This window comes from Trichomycterus rosablanca, chromosome 16, assembly GCF_030014385.1.
Source record: "Trichomycterus rosablanca isolate fTriRos1 chromosome 16, fTriRos1.hap1, whole genome shotgun sequence".
In the NCBI taxonomy this organism is placed as follows: Eukaryota; Metazoa; Chordata; class Actinopteri; order Siluriformes; family Trichomycteridae; genus Trichomycterus; species Trichomycterus rosablanca.
In genome coordinates, this window is record NC_086003.1 from 14,895,315 (window position 1) to 14,910,054 (window position 14,740).

Genomic DNA, 14,740 nt, shown 5'->3' on the forward strand with positions numbered 1-14,740 from the left:
AGCCAGCAAACATGCTTAACATGCTTAAAGAAGCAGTCGTGGCCTAGTGGTTAAGGTGCTGGACTAGTAATCACAAAGTCACTGGTTCAAGCCTCACCACTGGCAGTTTTTCACTGTTGGGTCCTTGAGCAAGACCCTTAATCCTCTTAGACAATGTACTGTCACAGTACTGTAAGTCGCTTTGGATAAAAGCGTTTGCTCAATGCTGAAAATGTAAATGTAATTCAGCTCCAGACCAGCAGAGGAGCCACATTAAACTAACCAGAAAGGGTAGACGCGAGCCTAAGCAACATGGCGACTCCTATGCATAGATTAATCGCTCGTAGACAAGCGTAAGTTGTTTAAATTGTATTACCGTGTGTGCCTGCTAGAATCTCGCTTTTCAGTTAATTAAAGTTACGTTTCTTCCAAAACATTCTAACGCCTTGTAATTATATAAATGAATAGTAGAACGAGTGTGGTATGTCTGAATACAGCTAGGTTGAATTCCAATAGTCTCCTTGTTGAATACGTAGTGCACTAGTTAGAATGTAGCTGCCATTATTTTTGGTCCTATGAAGTGCACTTATGTAGGGAATGTATAGGAATTTGGTACTAAACTGTAATAGTGATTCTTTACCTATTCTTGTTATCAACCGCCTTTCTCTTTAACTAGCAATTTGTATTTTGAGGTGTGTTATGCCAGCTGGAAATGTAATGTATTGTGTAGTACATAACTTAGGCTTTTTTATTTGGTTTTGTGCTTTGAATCTAGGGAAGCCAACAAGCAGCATGTTCGATGTCAGAAGTGTTTGGAATATGGACACTGGAGCTACGAGTGCACTGGGAAAAGAAAGTATTTATACAGACCCTCCAGGACCACCGAGCTGAAGAAAAAAATAAAAGAACAACAAACCCCAGCCAACAATGTTCCAGGGTATGTAATATGGTCGAGTACCAAATTGTTCTCCACGTTCCATTCAAGTGCTTAAGTTCAAATAGTCCCCCATTAAGAGATGAACCAGGCTGATATACCAATCAATGAACAATCTTTATTGGCATTTGTTTGTAGTCCAGTGTTGCCAAAACATCAGAAATTTGAAACAATAAAAATAATAGTTGTAATGATGGGAATCAATAACAGTGAGGGAAATCAATAATTGTGGTGGCTGTGTAGACAATTATTGGGGTCTGGGATTGAGATGGTTCCCCACTGTCTTCTAGGCATATTATATTATATTTTATTATATTATATATTGCACCACGTGTTGCTGTTGGATGCTTGCCCCATCTAGTGTGGCAACTGAGTGGACCCCATACCTCAGTCCTACATAGCACAATGTAGAGAACACTATCATATAATTTGCACCAAATTCGGATGGGATTGTCAGTATTTGAAAGTCTTTATTTCAGTTGCATATAATGCTCATCAAGCTTTTTTTTCTTTTGTCCATTAAACATGAATCACTATTAGTGAGTTTGCAAGGTTACAGTGGTGTTCAAAAAAATAGCAGTCCAACACCATTAACTTGATAAATCACTGTTTTTAGTAGAAATGCTATTTCTACATAGCAAAAAATTTATTTGAAAGTGTAGTAGAGTAATGACAACAAAACAAACCCAACAATTAGGACATGCATGCCGTTCATTCTGAGTAATCGAAGCATTGATTGAAAGGGGGTTGTTCAAAATAATAGCAGTGAGGAGTTCAATTGGTGAAGTCATTCATTCTGCAGAAGAACGGGTGTCAGTTTTGGCCCTTATTTAATGTAGGTGGGTGGCAAATGTTGCACAGGTTGGTCATAGCGCATTTCCTTCTGAAATACTGGGTAAAATGGGTTGTTCCAGACATTGTTCTGATGAACAGCGTACTTTGATTAAAAAGTTGATTTTAGAGGGAAAAAACATACAGAGAAGTGCAGCAAATGATAGGCTGCCCAGCTAAAATGATCTCAAATGCCTTAAAGTGACAACCAAAACCTGAAAGACGCAGAAGGAGGCGTGGAACTACTGTTCGAATGGATCGAAGAATAGCCAGAATGGCAAAGGTTCAGCCAGTGATCACCTCCAGAAAGATCAAGGAACATCTGAAGTTCCCAGTGAGTACAGAAGATGATTAAGTGAAGCCAATTTACCAGCAAGAACTCCTTGCAAAGTCCCGTTGTTAAGAAAATGACGTGTCCTGAATGGGTTCAAATTTCCCAAAGAACACATTGACTGTTCCAGAGAGAAATGGCTCAACATTTTGTGGACTGGTGAAAGCAAAATTGTTCTTTTTGGGTCTAGTGGCCGTAGACAGTATGTCAGACAACCCTCGAGCACTGAATTCAAGCCACAGTACACTGTGAAGACAGTAAAGCATGGTGGTACAAAATGATGATATGGGGATGTTTTTCATACCATGGTGTTACGTCTATTTATCACATACGAGGGATCATGGATCAATTTAAATATATCAGAATACTTGAGGAGATCATGTTGCCCTGTGTCGAAGAAGAAATGTCCTTAAAATGGGTGTTTTAACATGACAATGATCCAAAACATCCTGGTTACAGACAAACAAGATTGAGGTTATAGAGTGACCAGCCCAATCTCCTGACTTCAATCCCAGAGAGAACTTGTGGGCTGATATCTGAAACACGTTTTTTTGAGGCAAAACCCAAAATTGCAGAAGAACTGTGGAATGTAGTCTAATCATCCTGGACTGGAATACCTGTTCAGAGGTGCCAGAAGTTGGTCGACTCCATGCAACACAGATCTCGGAAACAATTGTTATGCCACTAAATATTAGTTCAGTAATTTAAAGTAAAGTGAAACCTCAAACATTTTCAGTTTATAGATAAATGTTTTGAGTTTTTAAAGAAAAATGTTGGCACTGCTATTATTTTGAACAGCCTAATATTCATTTTTCTTAATTTTCTGTAAAGGATTAACACAAACTGGCTAAATGTTGTTAATGTTTTGATTTAGAATTAAAAGTGTAGTATTTTCAGTGCATTTGCATTTATGGAAATAAAAGTTATTATAATGACTTTGTGCTTTATTCACTTTTTTAAAATCACTGCTATTTTTTTGAACACTACTGTACTTCAAGGACATGCTCAGATTTACATGTATCATAATACAATACTTGATATGGATCAGCGTTCAACCAGCTTATTCACAGTACTGGTATTCATAATGCATTTGAATAAAGGAGCAAAGAAAAGTTTATTACAATGGAGTTGTAGTGGTTAAGCAATTAAGTAACTGGGTTAGGCTCAGGAGCTGCAGCGTTCTATTACACTAGCCCACCAAATTAATCACACCACCCTTTGTCTCCAAACATAAACTTGTTCTTAATCTTGAACATCCTTGTCACCCCCATCATAAAAGTAGCAGCAGTTTAATCTATGCTACCTCCAACTCTCTCTTTTGTCTTTTTGACAGTGCCACTTAGAAAAATTTAGAAATAATTCTTAAAATAAAAGTCTGTAATGAATATCATGGGTTGCCAGCTGTTTTGAAATGAATTAGGATTAATATGCTTAGGCTGCACTTACATAAGGATGCCTTCAGGTAAACCCACAGGCTAAAGCACGTCAGCATTTATATTGTATTAACGTTGATTGCGCCATCTCGTGGCCGTTGATGGAATTGCAACACACTAGATGCTCACTCAAACCGGCTACTGTATAGGGCTCACCTAACGTGGCTATTTTATTAGTTACACCTGCCATATACAGACCTTTTGTGTGTACAAGTACTGACTGTAGCCAGTCTGTTGCTTTGTACACTTTGTCAGTTTCAAATAATAAAATGAACCCCCACTATTTGGATCATTTTCAGAGATAATAATAACAGAAATCATAATAATAACATGGGAGTGTATATCGTACTAGTGTAAATGCATGCAGCAGTGTTGGGAGTTTTTAACACCATAATGTTAACGCTGGGAGGATGAGAATGCATCAACCAAAAATAAAAAGCCACCGCTAATGGAAACTGTCCGCTAATAAAAGGGTAGAGGAGGCTAAAATGTTTTTCTTTGAATTTTTCCCCCTTTAATCTAATCGTATCCAATTACTCTGAATGCGTTACACTTCACCTCCACCGCTGACTGAGGAGCTTCGCACCCCCCCAACACGTGATCAGTACCGACTGCCTCTTTTCACCTGCACGAGGCGAGTTCATATGAGGACCAGCCTTGTGCACGGAGAGCCACACCCTGATCAGCATTATTCCCCAACTCTGCGCAAGCGCCATCAATCAGCCAGAAGAGGTCGTAATTGCACCAGTTATGAGGAACCCTGCGTACCCACCCTGTGAACAACAGCCAATTGTTTTCATGTAGCCACCCAGCCCAGACGGATGGCAGAGATTCGATATGATTTATTCGAAATCTCAGCTTTGGTGTGCTCTGACTCTGATTCATCCAGCGTGTTTTTACCACTGAATCACCTGAGCGGCTAAAGGAGGCTACATTTATATAGTCGTTTCTATATACACCTTTATGTGTTAATGACTGGTAGTTGTAAGTGGTATTAAATAAAATTCGTGTATTCTGCTGCAGAGATTTGCAGCATAAATGTGCAGTAAATATACAATACAATAATTTCAACATGGACCAAATCCTTATAGAATGCTTCAATTTGTTGGGTCCTATCCACTATTCGTATGGTGTTTCCAATAAAGTGGCCAGGGAGTGTGTACATCCTATACTAAAAATTGCTTTTGTGAAATTGCTGTTCTTATCCAACTCCTGGTTTTTGTATCTTCTCCTCAGAACTGGACCAGTAACACCAGTTGAAAAGAAGATTAAGAAAAAGAGGTACTGTTCAGAACATTATGCATGTGTTATTATTGGGTTATAATAGAGATCGTATACATGTCAGGTACTACAGACCTACAGTCAGTAGTTTTTGCAAACCTGCAAATGCATTTTTTTTCAGGTCCAAATCTTCCAGCGGTTCCAGCAGCAACGATTCAGACAGCTCCTCAAACGACTCATCAGACAGCAGCGACTCTTCCAGCTCCTCGTCCTCCTCTGACGATGAAGATAGCAGCAGCAGCGACGGTGAAGACAGTTCCAGCTCATCCTCTTCTTCCTCCTCCTCTTCTTCTTCAGCCAGCTCTGATTCTGACTCTGATTCATCCAGCAGTTCTGACCAAGGCCCGCCGAAGAAAAGAAAAAAGAAAAAGTGATGACATTTTTAATTAGCAATTTTAATTGTTATGTCATGCTTCGATCATCCCGGGAAAAAATCTCAAGTGAAATTCCATTTTCCAACCAACCTGCTGCCTCATTTTAAAAACAGGACTGAGCAGAACAGCAAAAAAGTGCCATTTGGCTTTTATTTAGAAAAGAGACAGACTGAATGAGAAGACATCCGCAGGAAAGACATGAGCTGCAGCTCCTTCTGTTAACGATTTTAATTCAACTTTGCTCAAATTGAAAACACCTAGATAAATGTCTTAAACTTGTTACTGCCAGAACAGCTCGGTGTAGATTTGAGCTTTTTATCCTGGTCTTCATTGATGTTCTTTGTAGCAACAGTTACAGTATGACAACAGTAGTGTTATTTAGATTAAATAGCATGCACAAATATCGATTACAATGTATTTGGCTGTATGTGTTGCTATGTGCAGCACATTCAAGAATTTATAATGTGGCTAAAGGTTTTATCTGAAATAAATTCTATGTTGTTTTTTTTAATAATTGTGTCTTAATGAAGTCACACCATAGACATTCATCATGATCTTTAGGGCGAACAGTCTAGCCATCGAAGGGTTGTGTCACGGAGGGCCGCTGGTGTAAAAGCTGTGCCAAATCTGGTATGCAGACCAGAATAAACTTCTTAAATATACACAGATCAACCATAACATTAAAAACAACCCCATTGTTTCTACCCTCACTGTTCATTTTATCAGCTCCACTGACCATATGAAGCACTTTGTAGTTTTACAATTACTGACTGTGCATACTTTTTAGCCCCGTCACCCTGTTTCTTAATGGTCAGGACCCCCATACAGAGTAGGTATTATTTGGGTGGTGGATCATTCTCAGCACTGCAGTGACACTGACATGGTGGTGGTGTGTTAGTGTGTGTTGTGCTGGTATGAGTGGCTCAGACAAAGCACTGCTGATGTTTTTAAACACCTCACTGTCACTGCTGGACTGAGAAAAGTCCACCAACCAAAAATATTTATCCAACAGTGCCCTATGGGCAGCGTCCTGTGACCACTGATGAAGGTCTAGAAGATGACCAACTCAAACAGCAGCAATAGATGAGCGATCGTCTCTAACTTTACATCTCCAAGGTGGACCAACTAGGTAGGAGTGTCTAATAGAGTGGACAGTGAGTGGACACTGTATTTAAAACTCCATCAGCGCTGCTGTGTCTGATACACTCATACTAGAATAACACATACCAACACACCACCACCATGTCATTGTCACGGCAATGCTGAGAATGATCCATCACCTAAATAATACCTGCTCAGTGGTGGTCCTGTGGGGGGTCCTGATAATTGAAGAACAGGATAAAAGGGGGCTAACAAAGCATTCAGATAAACAGATGGACTACAGTCAGTAATTGTAGAACTACAAAGTGCTTCTATATGGTAAGTGGAGCTGATAAAATGGACAGTGGGTGTAGAAACAAGGAGGTGGTTTTAATGTTATGGCTGATATGTATATTGGAGCAGCCTAAGGAAGAAGCCCACTGGTTTGTTTTGGTTAGGGTTGCAGTGGGTCTGTTTTTTCCCCGAATCACTGGGTGCTATTTTAGCTATTGCTTGTTTAGAAACGCTTTATTTGAGGATTTATTTTTGGCAAGGTGCAACCTATGTTTGCTCAAAAAGGAATAGGCCTTAGCTGGATGGATAATTGCAGAACCTATTTAAGATTTAGACATATTTTTCCTGTCATAGCATTTTTTGTAACATCTCATTTTAATAATAATTTCATTTAAATAGACGTCGGAGTGGGTGAACACATGCACTTTTTATTAGCATTTTACACTCTGACCCAACTCTTCTGGAAATGAGGTTTGTAGATTTGAAGAATAACATAAATGCATCAGTTCATTCAACTTTTGTGTACAAGCTTAAGAGTTTCAGAGTTTTTTCTATTATGCAAATCGGGTTTGAATATGAGCGTTGCTACTGGCCAGCCAAGCATCTGCACAGTCATTGTTAACTACAGTATGTCTGAATGGAAATAGCTAAAGCCCTGTGATGGAATGGCACCCTGTCCAGGGTATTCCTGCCTTGCGCCCAGGGTTTTCCACTGGAACAGAAACTACTGCAACCCTGACCAGAATAAATCTGTTGATTAAAATGATGTGTCATGAATCACTTCTGTGGGTATATGGACCACTCTCAGTACTTCAGTGACACACTAACATGGTAATGACATGGTTGCGTGTGTTGTTCTGGTATGAGTGCATCAAGTGCAGCAGTGTTGTTGGGATGTTTAAATACTTTTTAAACTCACTGGCCTCTTTATTAGGAACACACCCTATTTGCATTAGTTGTTGTACAGCAAGCTATTTTTTTTTTTACCTAATTCTCAGTGTGTTAATATTAGTCTAATTGACACTTTGATCACAGGACGCTGCTGGCTTTATATTTTTGGTTGGAGCACTTTTATCCTCCTGACATTGACTCGGATGTTTAAAAGCTACACTTAAACACACTACCATGTCGTTACATATTAGTCTCATAACAGCAATAATTTTATTTATTTATTTATTAGGATTTTAACATCATGTTTTACACACTTTGGTTACATTCATGACAGAACTATTAGTTACTGGTTACACAAGATTCATCAGTTCACAAGTTTGATGTCAAACACAGTCATGGACAATTTTGCATCATACAACCCATACAAAGAAGTCTGATTACATCACCCCAGTCCTGGAGCAGCTTCACTGGCTGCCCATTACCATGCGCATACAGTACAAAATCTTACTTCTCACCTATAAGGCACTCCATGGTTTGGGTCCTGTTTATCTTTCAGACCTCCTAAAATTCCACAATACCTCCCGTAACCTAAGGTCATCAGATGCCGGTCTACTAGTGGTTCCCAGATTCAGACTGAGCACCATGGGTGGCCGATCTTTCAGTGTTGCTGCCCCTTCGCTTTGGAACTCTCTTCCATCCTCGCTATGTTCTACTACCTCTCTATCTAAATTTAAAACTTTACTAAAAACCCATCTCTTTTCACTGCACTTTTCCCCTTCCTCCCCTGCTAGTTCGGTGTGATTGTTATTTTTGTATGTAAAGCGACCTTAGGTTTTGTGAAAGGCGCTATATACTGTAAGTGTAACTTGTTATTATTATTATTATTATTATTATCTCCAATTCACCTCACTTGCATGTCTTTGGACTGTGGGAGGAAACCGGAGCTCATGGAGGAAACCCACACAGACATGGGGAGAACATGCAAACTTCAAACAGAAAGGATCTGGATCGCTCCACCTGGGAATTGAACCCAGGACCTTCTTGCTATGAGGCGACAGTGCTACTCATTCACAGCAATAAAGTCTGGTCAGTGCAGGTTCAATATGGAAGTTTCTTTTGATTGATAAATAAGGTACAACGGGTTGGCAAGGTGCAGTAATTGTATACCCACAACGTTCTTCCTTATGGTAGGTGTAGATTATATAATAATATAAAATATCTGCCAGATATGTGTTCTTATGTGATAGATATGAGTAAAGGTGTGTACTTTTTTATGTTTTTATTGTGTAATCGTGACTTTGATATGAAATGAGATATAATAAATGAATGAGTAATAGAAACATAACGGCTTGTAAGTAAGGCCTGAGCTGGTCACGTGACTCGGTGGTTCAGTCGTTGGAACTGGTGCACAACCCGGTTTCATCCTCCCAATCTGTTCAACATGCTTTGTACACAACTATCCACTTTCTCTACCACAACAATGGCGAGAAAACCTCCTGCGCACTCATGGCTTACTTAGTCCAAGCAGGATAAACCTCTTTTTTTTGTCTTTTATTTTACATAGTTTTAGCTTTTCGTCCATTAGTCGGGATGACAGGTTTATTGGAGCGCGGTGTGTAATACAAAGTGGCAAACAGACAAAGAGAAAAGGCTTTCAGTAGCTACGATGGTTTGGGCCTAAACAAGACCTGAGGTGAGTCAAAAAGCACTTTAAATGACTATTAAAAGACTTCTTATCGGTAAACATGTCATATTGTTATTAGGTTTGGTAGCTTTGTACGCGGGGTTAAGTTTGTTTGTTGAAGAATTAGCCGCACGGTTTGTTAGCCTGGTTAGCTGCAGGATGCTATTTGTTATTATTGGTATCGCTTAGCATTAGCCGACTACAAGCTAACACAGTTTTGGTTATAACAAACAGGATGGTTTATTTGGGAACGCAAAGAAATGAAACGTTGTCTACGTACACACACGTCCAATATTGAATTAATTCGTTTATTTATTCGAGTTTGGAATGGAATAAAGGGACTACAGTTTGGGGACTGAGTTCTTAGCTGATTTGGGTCAGATTGGACTGCTTTGCGTTTTGTCATGATCAGATATTAGCATTGCAATGAATACTAAGTTATAAAATCCTTATTGACACTGATTTAAATCGGATGCTTTGAGTGACCCTAGTTAGCATTTTAGTGATTTCATACATAATAAAATGATCCTGATCATTTATTTCATCTAATGCTAAGAGTAACGAGTCTAAATTCTGTGGATCAAGGGTTGTTTTGATTTTTAAACAGAAGTTTATTAAGGTTTGATTTCTTTTTAAAAAACCTGATTATGAGCAAAAATACCAAAATGATACCCACATTTGGAGAGTCAAACTCAGTATTGATTTAATACCACTGTACCACTCATTCAATAAACATCTAGGCTTAAAAGATTTTACTGTATAGTATCATAAGTTTTTTAGTTTGTTTGTAACAATTAGTCTAATTTAAGTTTATATTTAACAAGTACTTCCACCAAAATGAGGATTTGGGAGTTCTGATCTTCTGAGTAGCATACATGCTGTGCAATGTTTACCAAATCATAGTGGGCAGCATTGAGCAACTATTAAAACATGATACAAAATACAGTAGATCCTTGATTTACGAATTTAATTGGTAACAAAGTTCTGTTCTTAAGTCAAAATGTTCGTTAGTTAAACCTGTTTTTCCCGTAAGAAATAATGTAAATAGAATTAATCCGTGCCAGACCTCCCAACCCTCCCTTACCTAACTTTTCTAATGTATTAAAAGGTCTTTTTTGTTATAAATACAAGTATATTTTCCCTTAAATCTTAAATTATAGAATAGACATTACTGTAATAAACAATAATAAACAACAATACACCGTAGTACTGTACATAAAACACACCACATTTCAGTACAGTACGTGTGCTGTACCATACACCATAATACATTTCCTTCTTTTTATATAAAATGTATCTACAAGAAACATCAGTAACTCTCATATTTCTCTATTATTTCCTTCTTTATTTCAATAGTGTTGTATTTTGTAGGTGTAATTGAACGAAAGAAAGAATACTTTACTCAGCAGACTTCCTTCTTCTCTCTCACTCACTGCCCCCTCTGTCTGATACACAGTGACAGCTACTGGCAGGAGTAATTATACAACAACAAATAGTAAAAGATTTTTTCATTTTCTCAACACTACGCTTTGGGGCCATTTTAATATAGAATTTTACAAAATATAAAAAAAACACAGTCCGCTGTCCGAATGTTCGCTCACTGTATGTGTATATATATATATATATATATATATACACAGTGTATCACAAAAGTGAGTACACCCCTCACATTTCTGCAAATATTTCATTATATCTTTTCATGGGACAACACTATAGACATGAAACTTGGATATAAGTTAGAGTAGTCAGTGTACAACTTGTATAGCAGTGTAGATTTACTGTCTTCTGAAAATAACTCAACACACAGCCATTAATGTCTAAATGGCTGGCAACATAAGTGAGTACACCCCACAGTGAACATGTCCAAATTGTGCCCAAAGTGTCAATATTTTGTGTGACCACCATTATTATCCAGCAATGCCTTAACACTCCTGGGCATGGAATTCACCAGAGCTGCACAGGTTGCTACTGGAATCCTCTTCCACTCCTCCATGATGACATCACGGAGCTGGTGGATGTTAGACACCTTGAACTCCTCCACCTTCCACTTGAGGATGTGCCACAGGTGCTCAATTGGGTTTAGTCCATCACCTTTACCTTCAGCTTCCTCAGCAAGGCAGTTGTCATCTTGGAGGTTGTGTTTGGGGTCGTTATCCTGTTGGCCAGTTTTCGAAGGGAGGGGATCATGCTCTGTTTCAGAATGTCACAGTACATGTTGGAATTCATGTTTCCCTCAATGAACTGCAGCTCCCCAGTGCCAGCAACACTCATGCAGCCCAAGACCATGATGCTACCACCACCATGCTTGACTGTAGGCAAGATACAGTTGTCTTGGTACTTCTCACCAGGGCGCCGCCACACATGCTGGACACCATCTGAGCCAAACAAGTTGATCTTGGTCTCGTCAGACCACAGGGCATTCCAGTAATCCATGTTCTTGGACTGCTTGTCTTCAGCAAACTGTTTGCGGGCTTTCTTGTGCGTCAGCTTCCTTCTGGGATGACGACCATGCAGACCGAGTTGATGCAGTGTGCGGCGTATGGTCTGAGCACTGACAGGCTGACCTCCCACGTCTTCAACCTCTGCAGCAATGCTGGCAGCACTCATGCGTCTATTTTTTAAAGCCAACCTCCGGATATGACGCCGAACACGTGGACTCAACTTCTTTGGTCGACCCTGGCGAAGCCTGTTCCGAGTGGAACCTGTCCTGGAAAACCGCTGTATGACCTTGGCCACCATGCTGTAGCTCAGTTTCAGGGTGTTAGCAATCTTCTTATAGCCCAGGCCATCTTTGTGGAGAGCAACAATTCTATTTCTCACATCCTCAGAGAGTTCTTTGCCATGAGGTGCCATGTTGAATATCCAGTGGCCAGTATGAGAGAATTGTACCCAAAACACCAAATTTAACAGCCCTGCTCCCCATTTACACCTGGGACCTTGACACATGACACCAGGGAGGGACAACGACACATTTGGGCACAATTTGGACATGTTCACTGTGGGGTGTACTCACTTATGTTGCCAGCTATTTAGACATTAATGGCTGTGTGTTGAGTTATTTTCAGAAGACAGTAAATCTACACTGCTATACAAGCTGTACACTGACTACTCTAAGTTATATCCAAGTTTCATGTCTATAGTGTTGTCCCATGAAAAGATATAATCAAATATTTGCAGAAATGTGAGGGGTGTACTCACTTTTGTGATACACTGTATATATATATATATAGCGAGAGAGAGACGGTTGGAGTGAACTTGTTCGTGACGTCACGTGTTTCTCGAATTTCGGTTCGTAATCCGAAATTGGTTCGTGCGTTAAGTTGAAAAAGATCGCTCGTAACCCAAAGTGTTCGTATGGTGAACCGTTCGTAACTCAAGGGTCTACTGTACCATAAGTTTCTAAATTCTTTATTTGCTGTTAGTAATAGTGATCGACCGATATGGGTTTTTTAATGGCCGATGCCGATACCGATATTTAGACGAAAGAAGTGGCCGATGGCCGATATATAAAGCCGATAATACCATTTTTTTACAACTAAAAAATACAATAATAATAATAATAATAATAATAATAATAATAATAATACAACAAAACAGAATTAATGATCTTAAATAAACATTTATTTATCACTGTATATTCTTGTTTGCTCTTTTGGCCGTTCAAAAAATAAAATAAAAAAAATAAAAACTTAAAATAAAAATTATTTCAAAGGTTTCAGTGCACTTAACATACACAAGCAGATAGCAGTATCTTTTTGTTTTTAAGAATGAACAAACATGCTTAGTGAAGACAGTTGCACATAGAAGAACTTCTTTTAAGGAGCCATTATTTAAGCACCAAACTGTGTGTGCATTGTGTTTGAGCATTTAGATAAGTAATCAAAATATAAATAAAATATTTGTGAATAAAAAATAATAAAGTTAAAGTGAAATATTTGGGGAAAAAAAAGGTTGTAAACCCTGTCCAAGTCAAGAGCAGCAAATTGTAGGAAACAGTTTCCAGTCTTGAAATAAAATGGCAATATCCTCACTGAATGTTTTCTCAGCCTCTCTTTTTTAGTAGTCCCAGTCTAAAAGCAGCAAGTTGTAATGCAGGAAACAAAGTTTCTCTGCATTTTCTCCAGTGAGCCTGTTCCTTTTCTTCTCATAAATGGTCCCAATCTCACTAAAAATTCTCGTTCTTGTGCATTCACTGATGTCTGCCTGGAGAGTGGCAAAATGGACACACGGGGCGCTCTAACAACAGCCAGACCAATGACTGTATACAGTCACTGAGCTGACGGAGGCAATGTTTAAATATCGGCCTTGTGCGCACATATACCGGCCGATGCCGATTATCTAAAAAATGCCAAAAATCGGCCCAATTAATCGGCCGGCCGATTAATCGGTCGATCACTGGTTAGTAACATAGGTTTGTTCTATTGTATTAATCCACCACTATATATATACCTAATTCATCTTTTAGATGAATAAATCAAGGTCCTGGGTTTGATCCCCAGGTGGGGCGGTTCGGGTCCTTTCTGTGTGGAGTTTGCACGTTCTCCCCGTGTCTGCGTGGGTTTCCTCTGGGTGCTCCAGTTTCCTCCCACAGTCCAAAGACGTGCAAGTGAGGTGAATTGGAGATACAAAATTATCCGGGACTGTGTTCGAATATAACCTTGTGAACTGGTGAATCTTGTGGCTACCGTGTCTGTCAGTCATGAATGTTACCAAATAGTGTAATCCGGGTTTAAATCTGACTGGTGTTATCAGCTGGCCGGTTGTCTACACAGACGTGATTGTCTGTGTCTGAAGGGGATGGGGCGGTGGCCGAAGCCCTGCAATAAACTGTTCACGGTATTAAAGCAATAAGCCACGAGAGGCCGTACGTTACTGTGATTTTAGCACGGGGATGACGTTTTTCTAAAACTTCTTTCCCCGTGCTAAAATTGTAACAGTAACGTACGGTCTCGAGTGGCTTATTGCTTTTATAAAACGGCGGTCAACATAAAATATAATAAATACAACAATGTTTAATCATAAATGTATTTATTGTGTATAAACTTACAATAAAGCATTCTTCCGCGACGCAAGGTAATCCGATTAACAGTGTTGCTAGGCAACGTGAGGGCGAAAATAACATTAACTTTCTCTATTCAGTGGCGTATTAATATGGAATGATGTGAGGTGGTCCTAGGTGTGCGTTTATCGGGGATTTTACAACGGCTTCGAACACGGCTCAGCCAATCAGATTTTAGGACCGGAACTATCCGTTTTATAAGAAGTGTTTGATGGCAGTGAACGAAAATTATGAGTATGTTTACCTTGTTAATCCTAAAATGAATTTTAAACGTACATTACTGAATAAAAAAAAAACAACACATCTTTTTTTTTACAGTAAATACTTTTAGATTCCAGAAGTCATGGCTTTTCAGGCAGCTTAAAATTTATGCAAAATAAAATCAGCTGGTACTTTGTTCTTTTTTTTGGCTTGGAATGTTTCTGAATTATACAGTACTTAAGACTTAACTGTAAAAGAATGTTTACTTTATTAGCAGTGGTTGTTGGCCACCTTTTAACCTGACAAATTGCACATAGTGTTTTTTAGCATTCTGTGGCGTGACAATTATCAGACAAGTACTGCTTTCT

The 14,740-nt window shown here is 39.0% G+C and overlaps 2 protein-coding genes across 3 annotated transcripts in view; both read left to right on the plus strand.

Moving 5' to 3' along the window:
- Positions 1-5,646, plus strand: part of zcchc10 (zinc finger, CCHC domain containing 10) — a 44,352-nt gene extending 38,706 nt beyond the window's left edge. The window contains exons 1-4 of one of the 2 annotated variants that reach the window (XM_063011879.1): positions 278-332; positions 755-916; positions 4,745-4,789; positions 4,911-5,646. In XM_063011879.1, the coding sequence (XP_062867949.1) occupies positions 292-332; positions 755-916; positions 4,745-4,789; positions 4,911-5,163 (501 nt within the window). In that variant the 5' untranslated portion in view covers positions 278-291 and the 3' untranslated portion in view covers positions 5,164-5,646. Of the gene's footprint in view, positions 1-277; positions 333-754; positions 917-4,744; positions 4,790-4,910 lie in introns of those variants that run through there. The other variant, XM_063011880.1, reaches the window with a different exon arrangement.
- A 3,346-nt stretch (positions 5,647-8,992) lies between these two features.
- Positions 8,993-14,740, plus strand: part of aff4 (AF4/FMR2 family, member 4) — a 67,717-nt gene continuing 61,969 nt past the window's right edge. The window contains exon 1 of the mRNA XM_063011066.1: positions 8,993-9,121. The gene's annotated coding sequence lies outside the window, so the exon portion shown is untranslated. The remainder of the gene's footprint in view (positions 9,122-14,740) is intronic.